At 39.8% G+C, this 18,253-nt stretch overlaps 1 protein-coding gene across 1 annotated transcript; it reads right to left on the bottom strand.

Moving 5' to 3' along the window:
• Nucleotides 1–2,391: 2,391 nt before the first annotated feature.
• Nucleotides 2,392–16,892, bottom strand: LOC107582764 (synaptopodin 2-like protein). Its single transcript, XM_016268758.1, has 4 exons — nucleotides 16,566–16,892; nucleotides 12,884–13,035; nucleotides 12,076–12,797; nucleotides 2,392–5,683 (listed from the first exon to the last, which is right to left on the bottom strand). Exons 1-4 carry the CDS (start codon nucleotides 16,665–16,667, stop codon nucleotides 3,018–3,020), a joined length of 3,642 nt encoding a protein of 1,213 aa, XP_016124244.1. The 5' UTR covers nucleotides 16,668–16,892; the 3' UTR covers nucleotides 2,392–3,017.
• Between the last annotated feature and the right edge of the window lie 1,361 nt (nucleotides 16,893–18,253).

Here is an 18,253-nt window from a genome sequence, read left to right as displayed (position 1 = left end):
GAACTACTTAATTTTCAGTATTGCGCAACATCGCCACTGTGTTAGGCTTACTGCATGTCCTTCAGCATACAGTAGATGTCGTTGTAAAATTCCATAAAAGTAAATACATTATTTTATATGGAACTGTGAGCTCTAAAACAGTGGACATGACCATTATATGATAGTCGCCATATTTATATGTGTAGATTATTCCACCATATACTTGAGAGCAGGGGTGCAGATTACGCGGGGGACGTCCCCCCGTTCCAGAAAAACAGAAACATTTGGAAACATGAAGACATTAAACATACGATTGCGACAATATGGTTTATTTGTGTTTGTCAAGTCATCTCCAGGTACTAAATAAAGTATATGAACAATGCAGTGCTGACTGACATAGCATTTATTACAGTATTGAAACTATTCTGCCTTATTATGTGATAAAAAAGTGTTTGTAGTATATAAACAAATTATTATTATTGTTTATTGTCCAGCAGTTATCTGATTTCTAAGCCAATTAAAAGCTAGAAATGAGAGAAAAATTTAAGTTGACTATACACTACCAGTCAAATAGTAAAGTAAGTAAGATTTTTTATGTTTTTTAAAGAAGTTTCTTCTGTTCACCAAGCCTGCATTTATTTGATCCAAAGTACAGCAAAACAGTAAAATTTTGAAATATTTTTACTAGGCTATTTCAAATAACTGTTTTCTATTTGAATATATTTTAAAATGTAATTTATAGTGATTTCAAAGCTAAATTTTTTGCATCATTACTCCAGTCACACTATCCTTCAGAAATCATTCCGATATTCTGATTTGCTGCTCAAAAAACATTAATAATAATAATAATAATAATAATTAAAAAAGGTTTCTTGAGCAGCAAATCAGCATATTAGAATGATTTCTGAACCATGTGACACTGAAGACTGGAGTAATGATGCTGAAAATTCAGCTTTGATCACAGCAATCATTTTAAAATATATTCAAATAGAAAGCAGTTATTTTAAATAGTAAAAACTTCACAACATTACTGCTTTTGCTGTATTTTGGATCAAATAAATGCAGGCTTGGTGAACAGAAGTGACTTCTTTATAAAACATTAAAAATCTTACTGTTCAAAAACTGTGGACTGGTAGGTTATATAGATTACAGAAATGTTATATTGTAATGTTATATATACATACTTATATAAAACATTTCTGTCCCCCTCAATTCTGAAATGATGGCTACGCCCCTGCTTGAGAGCTACGAACAACAAAGAAAATAGAATAATAAAAAACAAACATCATTTCTAAATTTATTTTCATTGCTCTACATTAAAATCATACAGTACAAACTCGTTCACATATTCCCAAAATCCAGTAATCCATTAGACTTTCCATTTTCTCACATTCAACCATTTGCATTGTACACAATTCCTCTTTAAACTTCAAATAACCCAAAGCACTAAATGTAAATGTTTTAAAATAATTACAGAATATTTAACGCAAACATAACACATTTACTAAAGAATTAAAGCTTTAAAATTGCTGTGTAGATGCATGACATACATTCTGACAGTCCTATTTGAACACACTTATGAAAATTTATATTTTAGTGTATAACACTATCTAATTTCCCAAAAAAGTGAAAAAGGCACTTTCCTCTCTATTTTTGCTTTTAAATTTTAGATCAGTTTTATTTCTTGCTTTATACCTCCCATATCCATACCTCCCACTTTCTACTTGACAACAAGGTACATTATAGCTTTACATCCGATCAACCTTCTTATCCTTAGTAGAGAAATGTTACCCACCATTTCATGTTGTTTCATCCCACCAAAGCCATAGGGTATTTTCTCATAAAAAGCAAAGCAAGAAAAGTTCAACTGGGCATACAATTTCACAAATGCAGTTGAACAGCTCACACAAGTGATTGAAATGGATGTCATACCTGTTTGGCAAAAGCATCATTCACAATGAGAGCAAGCACCAGGGAAAGTGGTCAGATGTCACATTCGCATAATATGTCATAAAGATAAAGCAGCGCTTTCAGAACTTGTCATCTAGTGTAGTTTTTTCAGCTGTCATATGAAAAAGCCCCAGCACAATTCCCTGCAGTGGAGTTCACATGCCTTTCTAAATGCTTAGTCAAAACCTCGGCATACGCAGCATTATGAGGATTAAATGAGCACATGCATCAAGCATCCATACTGATCCTCGTCAAACAAGAAGCAAAGGCTTTTGTGCAATGCTCTAGACAAACACAGGCCTGCAGTCTAACCTCAAGAGATGTTTAGAGAGATAAAGAATGGATAACATCACAAGTAAAGGACATGGCAGAGGCCAGAAGAGATAACAATTCAAGAGCAAGAGTAGAGCAAGGGGGTGGTTTATACCATCTCTCCACTTGAGGATTTTCCTCTTTTTTTCATTTCAAGCTGCTGTCATTTGTCTTTGTACACTTCTTTCATCTCTCTGTCACTGAGACTTTTATATAACTTGGGCAAATACATGTCTTGGAACATTCTATACCACTTGTACATAAATCTTCAATGATTCTGTGCTCCATCATCTTCTGTCATAGATTCATTCTGTAACATATATATATAGTTTACTTACCCTTTATCACTCCATCCTTATGGCCCCAAGTGAAAAAAATAGCAAAACAATTGATTATTATCACTTATTTTCATTGTGGCCCCAGTACATATAATGTCAAACCCGATTATTATAAGACATTAATGCCACTATTTTATTTAGTTGCTCTCATAAGTAGTTACTCTGTGCAGTTCTTTCTGTGGGTTAAACGTGTTGATTTGTTGTAAAATAAATGAGATGTGAACTGAAATAGAAACATGAATCATAGTACATAAATATCTCAACATTGTGAAGAAACTGAACAATACATATACAGATGTAGGCATCTATGATGTTGCTGCATACTCTATTTTTATAATAATTGTGATTGAAAATTGTGAACATGCAAAAAAAAAATTATTTGACTGATGTTTTTTCTTATATTACTGTAGTCTAACAATTCATTTAGCAGAACAGAGCTCAAGCAGAGCTCAAGTGCTCTTGCCCAGGGTGGTAATTACTGTCACAGTGAATTCTCAGTAATGAGAGGCCAGGCCTCCACACATTTGGTTGCAGACCCATGCTTGACGTACTGAAGCGGGGTCTGGGTACCCGTAGGTTCTGGCTGCTCCCAGACCCTGAGGATCGCACACCAGCAGACAGGGGACTCAGCTCAGGGGCACTCTTAAACTGCTTGGCTGCTTGGAATGGGGTGTAGGCCTGCCCAGGAGTGGGTTGTGGGATGGGCACTGAATTGGTCACAGGGGCAGAGGATATTTTGGGGAGAGCAGGCAGGGCTGCTGTCAGGGCAGGAGGTGGTGGCAAGAATGGCGCTGCAGGTCTTGGAGCAACAGGAGGTGGGGAAGTGACATCACTGCGCCACATCGGCTCACCGAGAGTTGTGGCAGAGCGAGGGGCGATTACAGTAGGTGTCAGAGATGTGGGTGCAGACATGGGAGTAGGTGTGGAGAAACGTTTGATTTCATACACACGGCTTGATTTAACAGGGACCTGCTTTGGTCCATTAAGGGAATTACCTGTCATGCCAACACCATTCTGCTGCTGCTGATAAGTGGCAGTGTTTTGAGGGACTCCACCTCCATAACTGAACAAAGATGAGTTGAGCTGGTATGGCTGCCTGCTCACAAAGTCAAGAGCCTTTATACCCTGTTTGCGTTGGCCAGGCACTGTTTTAACCCCAACTTTGTTTGCATCATTAGCCTTGGTGCCACGCTGGACCACTGGAGGGCAAGAAGGTGACAGCAGTGGATTATAATTAATGGGTGGTGGGGCTCGGATGTTTGGAGTGTATTTCCAGTGAACTGGGAGGGAGGGTGTAGGTGAAGGATCACGAGGATGCGCTGGAGATTTGGGCTGTTTATCCACCACATAGCGGTCCATGCGACTCTGTCTGCGTGCAAACAGCTCTGCACCTTTACCTTGCATCTGAGGCATCTCAGGAGCTGGATGAGCTGGTTTAGGAGCCACTGGTGGTGGCATCTTGTGCCTCTGTGCCTGCATGAAGTTGCAAGCTTCTGCACCCAGGTTGAGAAAATCTTCTTCGGGGCCAGACTCAAACCCAAACTCTACACCCAAACGGGACCTGTCATCCAAGTTCTGCACTAGAGACATTAGCTCAGGGTTGTAAGATGGAGCCTTCTTCTCCTCATTAGCACTGAACATTGGTTTCTTGGTGCCATGACGACGAGCATCCTGCAGGATGCCAGTGCGGCCAGCAGGGACTGAGACCCGCTGCTCTCGAGAAGAGATCCCATCAGTGGAGTTGGAGAGAGAATACTGCTGGGCAACTGGTGCATTTGGCGTTCCTGGAGTAATGGATGCCACAGAAATGTATGGGTTGAAGGAGACTTTGTGTGCTGGGGAATATTGCACATTTGGTGTTGCAGGAGCAAAGGCATGGACAGGAGCAGGGGCAGGGGCATTGGGAAGACCTGGGGCATTTGTGAAAGGGGGAGAGAAAGGCTGTGCTGGCACATGAACTTGTGGAGGTGGCTGATATTGGGTACAAACCACATGATGGTACGGAGGACTGAGTGGCATTGCCTGTGTTTGGGGAGGAGAGTAAGGCTGAGCCATACCAGAAGGGGAACTCAAAGATGTTACATGAGAAGATGTTGGAGAAAAAGGGGCTGAGGTCCTGGAATAGTTTGGGGAGTAGAGTGGAGCATTTGAAGGAGGAGGAGAAAATGGACCTGAAGTGATTGAGGATGGAGAGAGCACAGAGGAAGGACCATTGTAGGTGGCTGGTCTGGCAGGGATATACAGTGATGTTGTAGAGATGGCTTTCTTCCCTTCTGAGCCAGCAGGAGAGAAGGGAGTTGGAAAATTTGCCACAGACACAGCCTGAGCCTGTGATCCAGCCTTTTTGGCAGGGCTGGGCCTGAAGAGTACTGGAGCAGTTGCTGCTCGGTGGCTAACACAACCAGGGGCAAATGGCCTGGCAGTTCTGTTGTGCACTGAGCTGGCAGCCGATGAGTCTGCTTCCTCTGGTAATGCTCCTGCCATGGATGGCATAGGTGTCTGTGACAACACAACACTTGTCCTGCTCACCACCAAAGGTTCCCCGTTTACCATACTGTTACTATGAGAAGTTAGGGGTGTGACTGGAGTAACTGGGGTATATGTCAGGGTTGAGTCTCCCTGATACTGTGGCATGGAGAAAGCAGTGGGCGTAACCAGATTTGCCTTATGTTCTTCTGCTCTTTTCCTCTGTTGTTCAAAAAGCTGGGCTCCTTTTCCTGAAGTGGCGTTTAGGCCTGGACTATTCTCTGCATCTCTGTCAGGCACAACACATGCTGAAGTTCTCTTGTCTAGAATGTCCAGGTAACCACTATCCCAAGTAGGGTCTGGTGCAGCAGAAAATCCATCCTCGTCAAGTTCAGATTCGCTCCCAGGAAACAGGCTTTCATCTTCGGTTTCTCCCTCTGTGTTACTACAGCTTTCTCCGTCTACGCTGCCAAAGCAGGTGAGAGTATACTTCTTGGCACGCTGGCGTCGCTTCTTGAACATAAGCACACCTTTAGAATGAGGATTAGGAGCATCTGTCAAGAGCGAAGCAATAGTTCTACATTTGGATCGGGCCTCCTTCACCTGCTTATCTTGTACACTCTCACCTCTGTGTAGCTCTATGGAGAGAAAGATAATGTCTGTATCAATCAGCGAGAAATACTTTCAGTTGTCTTTACTTTAACCAATAGTATAATTTGTAATATAATTTTAAACAACTTAAACATAATGCTGATGCACATTTATGATGTATTTAAAGTATAATATACTGCTTCTTAATATGTTTTTTTTTACAGTGAGTATCACTGAATAACATTATTTTTCCATTCTGCATTATGGAATGAAAACTTTATGTAACAATTGAACAGGCCTGTTAGCAGGCCTTGACTGAACAAATCTATAAAGTGACACTTATGGCTTTTATATAACATCAACTTTGGTGATGAATGGGCAACATTAAACATAAAGTCATCAAACAAAGTCACAACTTTAATCAATCAAGCTGGCATTGTAATGATTGGAACACATTTTCTAGTTGAGTCAGAATAGCTCTGATACTAGACACTAAAATGCAGTGGGTTAGATATTGAAATTTCTGGGACCAAAATCCTCATGGTAAATTACTGAGCTCATCCTTCTCTACAAATAGCCCATCACATTCTAACAGCTTGAGCAAGTAACCCCTGGGGATCCAGGATCTATATTAAAAGAGGGAAACGGAATCTGATATTTCAATTAAAACAAACCAAAAATAAAAACAAAAACCTCAAGAGTACAGTATATTTGCTAAGATATTTTCTTTCTAATCTGGAGGGCCTCAAAACATCTTCAACATTGGATCAATTTATGAAGCATAAAATTCTAAATATTCTTATTTAAACGGTCCAAATGAAGAAATAAATGTGCTTTTGATTATAATTATCTGTCCAGACTTCTAATTAGACAGTACAAATAACTGTTCAACAAACAGAGGTTAACCCTTACATACCTGCTAGCATCAAAACATGTGACATAAAAATATGTTTAGTGAGAAATGGTTGCTATATCTGAGATGATTTCAGCATTTTAGTTTTCAATATAAAAAAATACAAGTAAGTCAAACTTACACAAAAACATATCAAAATTGATCTTTGTAAATCCAAGATCATGTAAATAATACCTCTGTGCTATCCATCACCTTGTCTCACCTTTCTCATTTTAACTATAATGTTGGATCATTTAAACAGAAAACAAGCCCCCTATCTCTCTAAAGCTCTACAGAAGCCATCAGGACTCTACCTGCATAGATGTGTCCTTCATGTTCAACATCTCCAGGAGATGTAAAGCTCCTCATGTTGTTCAGCATAAAAACTGTGTTCCCAAGCCAGCCTTACTGGCAGGACACACAGAAACACATCAGTGGAGCTCAGCCAGCAATACTTGGGTGCTCTGCCCACATTGGTATGAAATCAACCAGTCTGTAGCCTGAGGTCAAGCCTTTTAAAGACCTTTTGTCAAACCACAAGACCCTGTCACAGGCCCAAAGAAACCCCATTATGTCATTCAAGCTATTTTGGTTGGTGAACAGAGCTAACGGACATTTCCCACCTGTTTTTGCACACTTCTTGGATAGGCTGGCTTAAGCTGAGTGTCATGTGGGGTCATGCTGACATCTCTAACCACACCACGATGACATGATGAGGCAACATTTGACTAATTGTATAGGTCAACCTCTTTATCATCACTGAACAGTATTTAACAGTCAATTATCTGTTATCTTCTATATTTCTTGCTTTTGCAGTTACTTCAAATACCCCATTTTGACAATTATGAGTCAGTAACCACAGTTGTGTCACACTACAAATAATTCCTCCACAAAAGCTACTTAATCTTTGTTCGCTATCTATTCTGAGACACAGAGATATATAATATCAGCTGCCGATCGGTACATTCACAATATTTTAGACCATGCTCTTTCGACCTCCCACTGTGCTGTCATAATAACAGGTGCGCACGCTTCGGCTTCTCTTCTTACCAAGGCTGTCTGAATGCCCTGGCTTATTCTGTAATTTCACCACTAACAGTGACAGAGAAGAGTAGCTGTCATGGACCCTTATCCTCACTGAACTAATGTCTCTAGCCTCAGTGAGACGCACATACATACGAGAGAATTCACAAACAAGAGTTCTAGATGTTCAGAATTCTCAATGGAGATACAGAATTAAACACAGAAACATGATTATTTACACGACCCTCAAAATGTCCCATCAGTTTTTGGAAAGCAAAGTGACCTTCAGACTGAGTGTCGGCAGGGTGCCATTAGTTGAGGAGAAAGCCTTCCCAAAGGCTTTAGAGAGGGGAATTAGCACCCCATCAGCTACAGACACAAGATATATTGTTTGACTCTAATGAAGTTTCCAATATGTGTTTATCTTGCTATAAGAAGGAATGTGAAAAACAGACTCCTAAGCCTCATCACATCATTAATTACATCATATTGACACCTGTGTGTATCTGATATTTAAGGTCAGATTTTTAACGTTTGAGAAGGATAAGCTTTCAGTTCACTGAATAGTGACTCAAGCCATATGATACTCAGTAAAAATCGGCACTTTGCTTCAGCAGAAATAGATATGACTCAAATCGAATTAAAAAAAATAAAAAATCCAGTTCCTGGACCACTTACAACAGAAGTACCAGAAGTATATCAGCCTTGGAGTCAAAATATTGAGAATTACTCATTTGTCCCACATCTCTTGATAAATAATCAGCCTTAACATTTATCAGTCAGCGTAAGTTTAGGTTGGCCCAAACCACTTTAATATGAATTTGTATTCTGTATAAGAATGGTTGCTATCAATACATACCCATTTATTAAAGACTTTCACAAAGTCCTTAATACTTTAAGTAGTGTTTAAAAAAAGAAATAAACTAAAGGTGTAGAATTTTTTATTAATCAAGTCCAGATCATTATTGGCTCTTAAAATCACATTATTAGCACAGACTGACCAGTTTAAATGGAGAGAATGAAATATCACTGACACTGGACAGCAACTGGACATGCCTTTACCAGCATGCAACAGAGGCCTGTGTTATAGGCGTGAGTCAAGGGACAAATATAGTCTCTTGCTCACTTGAGTCCAGCCCCCTTCCTCTGCCCCATTAAACCCTCGGCCAGGGGATATGAGGAACCCCCATCACCAACATTTGCATGAGCTCAATTATAAATCCCACACCACAAGCATATGATTATTTCCAATTGAGCCATATCCTGTTCCTAGGTTCTGTGCTAACCAATGAAGCAATATGTATCTTTAATTACAATTTGTCTTATGAACAACCAGATAATGATTCACAACATTCAAATTTCACAAGCCTTAAAAACGCAACATTTACTATTTCAAGATTACCATACCTGAACCTAATGATAGTAACTTTCAGTTCATTCAGTAAATTATTTGTCTGATTCAAATGGAACTCCTGTGTTTGTGATTCATTTTGAAGGATTCATGAAAAGAGACACCCCACAAGTATAATTTGTTAATTAATCAAACTATACTGGTCATGTTTGTTTTTCTCTTCAACCTGTGAACACAGCTTAATTTATGCCATAATTCTATTACTCTCATTTTGAGATTATAAAAACTTTAAAAACTATGGCAAATCCAGTAATTATATCAACGTCAAATGTACTTGCTTTGCTTTGTGACCAGATTATTAATAAAAACAAATAAACTTCTGTGTACCCTTACTCAAGAAAATCTATTTTAAGGGTCAACACACAGTATGCAGAATTTAATAGACTGACTTCTGCCTTAATTTTATCAAATATCACTGAACCCAGATTCACACTCTTTTGTGACATTAGAGATGGACTTCTATCTAGTGGATTTCTAAAGGTTAAATTTAACACAGTCCAGAAATAATGTATGAGGTAATGACAGAAAGAGATACAGGTTCAGAAATGCTGAGCTCACTATTTATATTAACTCAAAAATTATTTTTGCTTATTGCTCTATTTACATAATTAAAATAATTTAAAGCAACATAATTCAGTTGAATAAATCCATCTGTGATTTGGACTACATTAATCAGTTTCTTGGTGTAAGGAAAAAACACATAGCTTTAATTGTGTGCTATTGGTAGTTACAGTTTTTCTCGATTGCTTAAACACATTTCTTGAAACTATGCCTCATATTCTCAAAACAGTAAACACAAATCCATTATGTCTCACCCAATTCCCCAAACATCCTATTTTCAGGTCAAAATGAAGCTCTACACTCAAAACCATTCACTCTTGCTGAAAAACTAAACTTTTCCCTCAGACATCACACACAAGCTTTCAAAAACACACACACTACAACACAGTCTTACACACTGGTGAGATAAATTCAAAACAATACTACAAAAAACAAAAACAAAAACCAGTAATACGTTATGTTGCTTGTGGTTCTCCCCCTCAAGGAACTTTTTACATAATGAACACGTGTATACATTTGCACATTTTTTATTCCTTAATGTACTGTACTGTACAATACACCAAACAACAGCAAAAAATATTCTGCCCCAGCATCACATCTTTGTTCTGGGTCAGGCCAGATAATCTCATCAAACATCAAAGGCTATACTGGCCCTAGCTAGGCAGTGGGGGGATAAATCCTCTTGCATGCCTGATCCCCCCCTGGCATCAGCTGAAATGTCTAGTCAGGCTTCTTCCATTCCATCGGGATCGCTGCCAGCGGGATCGCGAGCCTGACCGCTTTCATCAAACACGGCCAAGCGAGAGCGGAGCGTGCGCAGCGAGAGCAGCTCGCAATCATGACAACCAGCCCCCTCGAGAGCTGACCGTGCATGCTCCGCTCCCAAACAAACGACACACAAATCGTGTGTATCCCCTGCCGTCAGATATCGTGGGCAGGGGGGAACACAGCGTTTGTACTGCCGTTCGCTCGCCATAGACTTTTTCATTGTTTATATATATAAATGAGTGCTTGTGCTTTTTTTCCCGGACAGACAACGGTAAATAGACAGACACATACACAGAGCGCTGCTGAAGATCAGAAGCTGGGTGGCGCCTGGCCGGATGCACCTTTATGCTTTCTGGTGCTTCCGTCACCCCGCTGGTGACGTCTCGCTGCTCCATTGGACGGATTGGACACGTGCTTCAGAACGCGGTCACGCAGGGGCGTTCCCAAAGCAAATCTCGACGCAGCTCGAGTTCCTGAAGGGGAACTCTATCTGTATGTAAGGCAATTTGATGCATATGTTGTAACAGAGTACAGCACTCAAACGTTACAGTAGAGTACACTGAGGTACACCTACCTGTTTTCCTCCCTGAAGGTTCTTATGATCGAGGCGACGGTGAAGCAACTTAAGTTTGGCTGAACTCATTGCCCAGCCTCCCTCATAGTCATACCATGGACAAGGACATGGTCAACTAGTGGCACGAATTTCATCTGAGACTCCTTGTCTCCTTGCCCCTCATCCTCATCCTCATCCTCGTCCTCTTCCTTCACCTCTTCCTCCACTCCTTACTGCTCTTGCTCATCCTCTTCCTCCTCCTCCTCCTCTCTGGTGTCCTCGACCTTTTCAATCACATCTCTCTGGATCCATTGTTCCAAAACTGAATGAACTGACTTGGGCTCTTTTATCTATCTATTGAAGGTTCTGATTTGTGTGTGATAAATTTTGACTCTTAGTGTTTCCACGTGGGTAACTGTGTGCTAATTGAGCTCAAGCTATGCTGACTTGAGTGAACAATATTGAATGCTAGTGCTTTCTAAATGACAACATGGTCTAGGCAATGAGAAATGAAGGGATTTGTGTGTAGAGTTTTGCAGTAAAAGTTCAACAAATCTGATTCATGTGTCAAAAAGGGGAATAGTGTTTATAGTTTAGGGAAATGGGTGTGCTTTTTGATAAATGGTGTTATGGTTTTGAAATTTTAGTTCAAAAGCCTGGTGATAGTGTTTAAGCAATCGAGAAAAACTGTAATAGTTAACTGCTAGTCTGACAGTTAACTTTACTTATTTATTTGATTCCATTATGTTACGACTACACTGTTGTGTCCATTTATTGTTTAAAAAAAAATCTAAAGTAAAGTTAATTAAGTTCTGTCTGTTTTTTTTCTTTAAATCAATAAGAGTTTACGTTGTATTAAATTATGACGTTTTTTTTACTTTCTATTCATCAAAGAATCAAGAAAAAAAATCTTAAGCAGTTTTCAACACTGATAATAAGAAGAACATTTTCATGAGCACCAAATATTAGAATGATTTCTGAAGGATCATGTGACAATGAAGACGTGAGTAATGATTATTTATATTTTTAAATATATTAAAATAGAAAACAGTTATTTTAAATTCTAATTATTTTACAATATTCCTGCAGCAATATTTTTGATATATTTTGATCAAATAAATGCAGCCTTGGTGAGCATAAGAGACTTTCAAAAACAACAAGAAAAATCTTATACCAACCCCAAACTTTTGAACAGAATATATGCTATGTGAAAAAGATGATTGATACTTACTAGCTTGCTTGGCCTTGTCCATGTACGTTACTGTGAGTTCTTCATCAACTGGGTTGTCCACAGGGCCCACCATGGGTACCATCTGTCTGTGAAATGCAAGCATGAGAGCCTCTTTTGCCCGCTCTGGAGAAACAAGTGCAGGTGGGACAGTGGGGGGCTCCTGGAAGCCACTGTCCACTTCAGCAGCTCCTGATGGACTTTGGTCAGAATTCTCAGAGGAATTTTCAGCCTGGTGTGACCATTCATCCTGTGGGGATTGGTAGACCACCTCTCTGCGGGCCACCCCGGGCATTTCAGGCTGTTGCTGAGTCCCCATTCCCTCTAGATCAGATACAGGCCAGCTCTGTGTTTGAGGGTACATACAGACGTCCTGGGCGCTCTCATAGCCACTCATTTCCGAAGTCTCCTCCTCCTGGGGTGAGGCTTGGCCAGGGCTCTTGGCAGGAGAGCTACTGGGGCTTCGTCGTCTCTGTCTACGCTGCTTCTCTTGTGCCGCCACATCTGCGTCACTGTCTGTCTCACCATAGTAAGCTTCACTGTCTGGAGGGGATGTAAGCCACTCGAGGCCACGGGTGGGGGACATGAGCGATGCTCTGTTGACACCGGATCGTTTAGAGGTAAGTGGAGGCGACAGGGCTCTCAAGGCTGCCTGGTACTCCTTATCAATACAGGGGGAGGGGGCCCGACCCAGAAGCACCACTGACTGATATGCACCTGGGGCCCTGAATGGAAAGCATGGTGATTATCTTGAGTATAAGTTTTATAGCATGACTAACAACTCCTTGTGATAATGATATCTCACTCTGACCTTTTAATTCGCAGATGGAGGGTTCCTCTGGCGCTATCAATCAGATTCATAGCCTCAGCATGAGACAGTGTTCCACAGGATACATCATTGATTGACACCAGCTCATCAGTCTCTCTGAGCCCAGCCCGGCAGGCCTTACTGCGCTTCCTCACCTTCAACAGCAGGGGGAGACAACTTCAGCACAAACTTTCTGTTGATGAGTTTCAGTGAGAGAAGATAAATAAATATTCACTTTATTTTTACCTTATTTAAATGTGTAAGGGTTTCTGTGTCACCCGTTTTCAGTTATTTTTAGCTGCGCAAAACAGCTTGTTATGCTGCCTGAAATATTGTCGGAATTATAAACAGTTTTTTCTGCACTTCGTTATTCTTCTGGTTTAGTGTTTACCGGTTAATGAATCAGAAGTCCCGCATATTCACACAAAAAAAGTGGATATACGTAAAGCACATACGTTTCTAGCCATTGTTTATTTATTAAGATTGCTTCACTTGTGAATATCAATTTAGTTTAGGATAGTAACTGGTTAGTATCACTCACATTCCCCTACAAAAGCTTATCATACTCTGGTTCACTGTTCATACTGTTACTTATAAGTCAGTGGGTTATCTCTCTCTGAGTGGCAAGTGATGGTCTCACATCACAGTCGGTGGACTTTCCAGTGCTGGACAACATTATCACTGGCTACTTCTCACAAATAAAGTACATAATCAAACCCTTATTACACCTTAACCTATTTACAAAATAGCACCATTCTTCATTCAAAGGTTCTTCTGTTCTTGCTGTGTGTGTGTTTTCTTGATTGCAAATCCTGATGATTCAAGTGCACTGATTTTGAAATATGACTTTTAAATTCTGAATCATTTGTGTTCATCAATATGAAACGCAATTCATTATATTTGTATAATGAACACCACTAGAGGTGTTTTGTTTATTAATGACTTGAAATTTTCAAATGAACCTTGTTAAAATTTAATGTTTCTGTTCAAGTACCTATTTTTGCCTAAATACATCACATAAGTGTTTTAAGATTAATACTAAATGTTCTATCATGTATTAAATCAACTTGAATTGTTCAATCAACTGTAAACAAGTTAACTGTGAATCATATAATTTCAGTGTCAGTCCAAAGATTAGTTAGGCCTCATCCTCTGGGTTTTTTAATGGCAGATTGGAGGGAAGAAGCTACTGTATGTTTAAAGAGAGTGGCTAATATGGCATTTTGCCCATCTTCAAATACCATCTGTTGAACAGTACAGCCTTTCTGAGGTCATCTGTCAAATATGAGAGCGCTGTTCCGACACTCACTTCACCAACACGCACCAAGCTAAAAGTCTGGCCACATTCCTGTCTTTGTCTCCTCCTTCCAAAGGTACTTTATAAACTAACTGTTTTGAGGAATTGGAATAATGTTTTCACTTGCCCAAAGCATAGATTTATATTCCCCTACAAAGGCCTGAAGGGTTTCACTCAGCTCAGAGCAGCTCAATATTTTGTCTTATGAAACTTCTCATTTTAAACACTGTTGTAGACAAAAATGAATGCTATGAAGACCGTTAAACAACACGCACAGTGTTAATTTGCTTTTCCGTGAACACACATTTGTAACTAGATGAAAATGGATGAAAGCCGGGCCCATTCACCTTCTTTTTATTGCCGATCAAATGGTCTGAGAATGCAAGTAGGGAGAACAACATGTGCAGCTGGTGCCTCTTGGCAGACCTGAAGCAGAGCATGGCATGAATTCACCATGTGTTGTCCACATAGCCTAAATAAAGTGCTCAACTATTGTGAAGGGTCAGTTGTCACTCAGACTCAATAGATTTAGCTTAAAACTCAATGACTGCATGTTTTTGAGAAGTGGTTTGTCTAATTTAGTACTAATATAGTAAATCAAGTTGATCTGCATCATATCGGATAGCAAAGGATTTCATGGAAGTATGAATGCATTTACATTATAAGCACTACAAGCAGGTATTATGAGGACATGCTGTACGTCTTCAGGCATTTTCAAAACATTGCCAGAGCATTTTGCTAGCTGAGCAAGTGCACTGAGGGCGTTCTATATGCCAGGTTTAAAAGAAGCAATCAGAGATCCATGTGGATCAAAATAGCTCAATTAAAAGTAGAGATGGTCATGGAAAAAAAAGGCTACACCACAAATGGAAACAGATGAAAGTCTGCAGAGGTGACCTTGAAATGAAAGACGAGGGGAAACTCCCTGATGCTGGACGAACATTAGTTTTCCAAGCACAAATATATTTCTCTGAATAAAAAAGTCAGGCCCATTGCTCTATGATGGATATTTGTTCCCTCAGAACGTGGAAAGAGTAGACTAGACAGTCTCTGGCATTGCTCACCAATCCAAAATAGCCCTTAGATCAGGGAAAATGCATTGCACACAGTTGTCACTTAACAAATGGGGCATACTGTGCTTATAAGTATACACTGTGGCTGTAATTACTCAGTCCTGAAATAACATCCTCATTTACAGAACTGTGTGAGAATGCTTCTTTGAAATATCTGGATTCCAAAGGAAGCTAAACAAAAGCTGCCAATTAGATAAGAGTGAAGAGATGCACTGTGAAGCCAAGCAGGTTTATATGGAGCAGGAATGCTTGCAGCACACAGCCAAATAGCTCTCTTGAACTGTATTTATCAGCAGATAAAATAAGTGCTTTCTGGCCTTCAGTTGAAATATGATGTGACAGTATTATCTCATTAATTTTTGCCCTTATTAAATGGAAGATATGTAGGTGCTATATCTTAACCGCATTTTCAGGCTTTGAAACATATGCTATGAATCCTTAATTTAAAAGGGCCGCAAAATGATATATGACAAACATATCTTCACACATGCTAGAATGGGCCACATTAGTATTTCACAGAAAATGTTCTCAATAACACTATACTCTTGACAGCTTATCAAGTGTTACATTCCTCACTGACACATGTTGAACAAGCATATCTGCTCAGTTAAGTCAGACCAGGCCCACATTAAATGCAATAGACACTGACTTTATATTAATTAAATATAAAAATAAACAAATAAAATGAAGAAAATGTTAATTTTATATAAATTATTTATATTTTTACATAATTAAATGTTTTTATTAAAATGAATATATGTAAATAAATCTAAAATTGTTGTTCAAATGTGATTTTACTATGAGATATTTGCATGACAAGTAATTTATATAAATCACATTATATATGTCATTTGTAAAATCACATTGTCTAATTTGAACAATTGTTTTATTGAGGACATTTTTTGTTAAATACTCGTGTGGGTGATGTGGCCCATTCTAGCATGTGTAAGGATGTTTGTCATATATCATTTTGGTATGACCTTTATAAGAACTATCTTTGGGGGCATTTTAAATGAAAAATAATTTGTATATTTATGTTTCAAAGCCTGAAAGTGCAATTAAGATAAATGTAGCAGCTATATGGTATATCTCCTATCTAATAATGCCGTTCATTAATAAGATAATACTGACACATCATAGTCCAACTTCTATGTAGTATGTAATATACGTATTGCATATTGCTCATACACAAAAGTAATTTGAATAAATTAAATTTGAAGTTTCAGTGGATTTCAATTGCTTTACAGACCATTCATTAAAATAATGAGACACATGAGTCAGCATAACCAGGTATCCAATCCAACCATCCCCTTACCTTTGCCACTTGAAGTGGTTTCTGTTGCTCAGCTCCTCCTTGTAATCGGAAACCCCATGGTGCACCTCCTGACAGGGTCACCACTACCTCCTCTGCAACCATTTTTCTTTCTGTGATTCTGTGTCTCTCTTTTAATGTTTCTTGGCTCTTAGTTTCTTTCAATAGTCTCGTCCCATCCCTGTATGTTCAGTCCTCCACCGTTGCCTAGACTGCTTGCAGAGCTTCTGTCAGTCCTGAGAGGTGAGTGCAGACACACACCCCATGGGCCATGAGCATATGTAGTGTGGGGAGAGCAAAAGGGGGCGGGAGGAAGCAAGAACAGCTCTATCTCTCTCTTCGTTGGAATGCTGGGTCAGTGGGTGGGGGTGCACGGTCTAGATCCAGGACCTCCTTCCTTTATCCTGCTGGTAACACTTGTCCTGTCAATCCACAGCCACATCCAAAAGATGCTGATAGACCCTCTAAAAATAAATACCCCAGCAGTCCCAAGAGCTTTATCTGTGAATGCCCTCAAAATGTGAAGGGAGCTGTTAGAGGAGTTATAAGACCACATTGCAAATTAAAATGAACATTAATGATGCTCATTAGACATTATAAATAAATGTTTGGCAAACTGGTTATTCCTGGGGGATTCGTCAGCTAAATAACTGGGGACTTAATCATTTTATCTTTAAAATGGCTGTTCCGGGTGTGTGTACACTTTGGATGGGATAAATGCAGAGCACTAATTTCTGAGTATGGGCAACCATACTTGGCCACATGTCATGTCACTTTAAAAAATTTTTTAAAAAGATATAATGTTGCTTGACCAAAGATGTTTGCGTGAAAAGAATTTATTATAATCAGCTATTCTTTCATTTATAATTTAGATATTCTCAGTATTATTTGGTAATTTATCTTTAGCATTTTTTTTTCAGATTTGTTGTTCCCTTTCATGGGAACTTCGAACTGTGTCTTCTAGGGGTCGCTATGTGGAACGCCTCGTCGTGACCCGTGTCTGAAGCATACATTGAAAAAACACCAGTGACAGCCATGACGTCACTACCGGTGCGACTATAGTATAAATAGACGCCGGGAGCACACATCATCCTCTTCTTCGTCTTCATTGATTGTTTTGTTTGAAGCGTGCATTTCTGTGGTAAGAGCCATCTCTATTTATCTCATTATGGCGAGCACTAGCAAAGCATTTAAGGATGTGTGCATCCGTGTTGACGTTGTTTACGACATAAACATCTTGTGGTGCATCCATGTTGACGTTGGGGGCAATCGGCGTGCACTGCAAGCGTTTTTTTCCAAGGGAAAATGATGCTCCAAGCATTTCAAGCTGACCGGCTGAAAGACCGGGATAGAAGTCCAGGTCTGAGCTCGAACAACCCAGGGGTCCTAGCCTGTCTCAGTTTGAGGAACAGAGACTGGCTCAGAAGGCTAGTGTCGCGGCTCGCGCTCCTCCCCCGCCCGCAGGTAGGGGTAGGAAGAATCGTGGGTCAAAGTAAGGTGAGTAAAAGACCTAAGGGATGTGATCCAGACAGGGCGTCAGTGCTTTTGTCCGAATCAGAGTGATACCTCAGTATCTACTCATTTCCTTCGGGGGTCTTACATCTGCCCTTATCTTCACCTTCCTAATTCCCCTGTAACCACCATCTCTCCACCTGACCGAGGTTAGGTGGGAAATTTCCTGCATTATAGTC

This window comes from Sinocyclocheilus grahami, unplaced genomic scaffold (assembly GCF_001515645.1).
Source record: "Sinocyclocheilus grahami isolate Dianchi unplaced genomic scaffold, SAMN03320097.WGS_v1.1 scaffold47.1, whole genome shotgun sequence".
In the NCBI taxonomy this organism is placed as follows: domain Eukaryota; kingdom Metazoa; phylum Chordata; class Actinopteri; order Cypriniformes; family Cyprinidae; genus Sinocyclocheilus; species Sinocyclocheilus grahami.
Note: the sequence above shows the minus strand (reverse complement) of the source record. Positions and strands in the feature narration are given on the sequence as shown.

Bases quoted from the DNA above. Each gene is read 5' to 3' on its own strand.
- LOC107582764 (XM_016268758.1), bottom strand. From the start codon at position 16,667: ATGGTTGCAGAGGAGGTAGTGGTGACCCTGTCAGGAGGTGCACCATGG. The intron at 13,036-16,565 runs GTAAGGGGATGG...CTGCTGTTGAAG, and splicing joins AACCACTTCAAGTGGCAAAG to GTGAGGAAGCGCAGTAAGGC. The intron at 5,684-12,075 runs GTAAGTATCAAT...TTCTCTCCATAG, and splicing joins GGACAAGGCCAAGCAAGCTA to AGCTACACAGAGGTGAGAGT.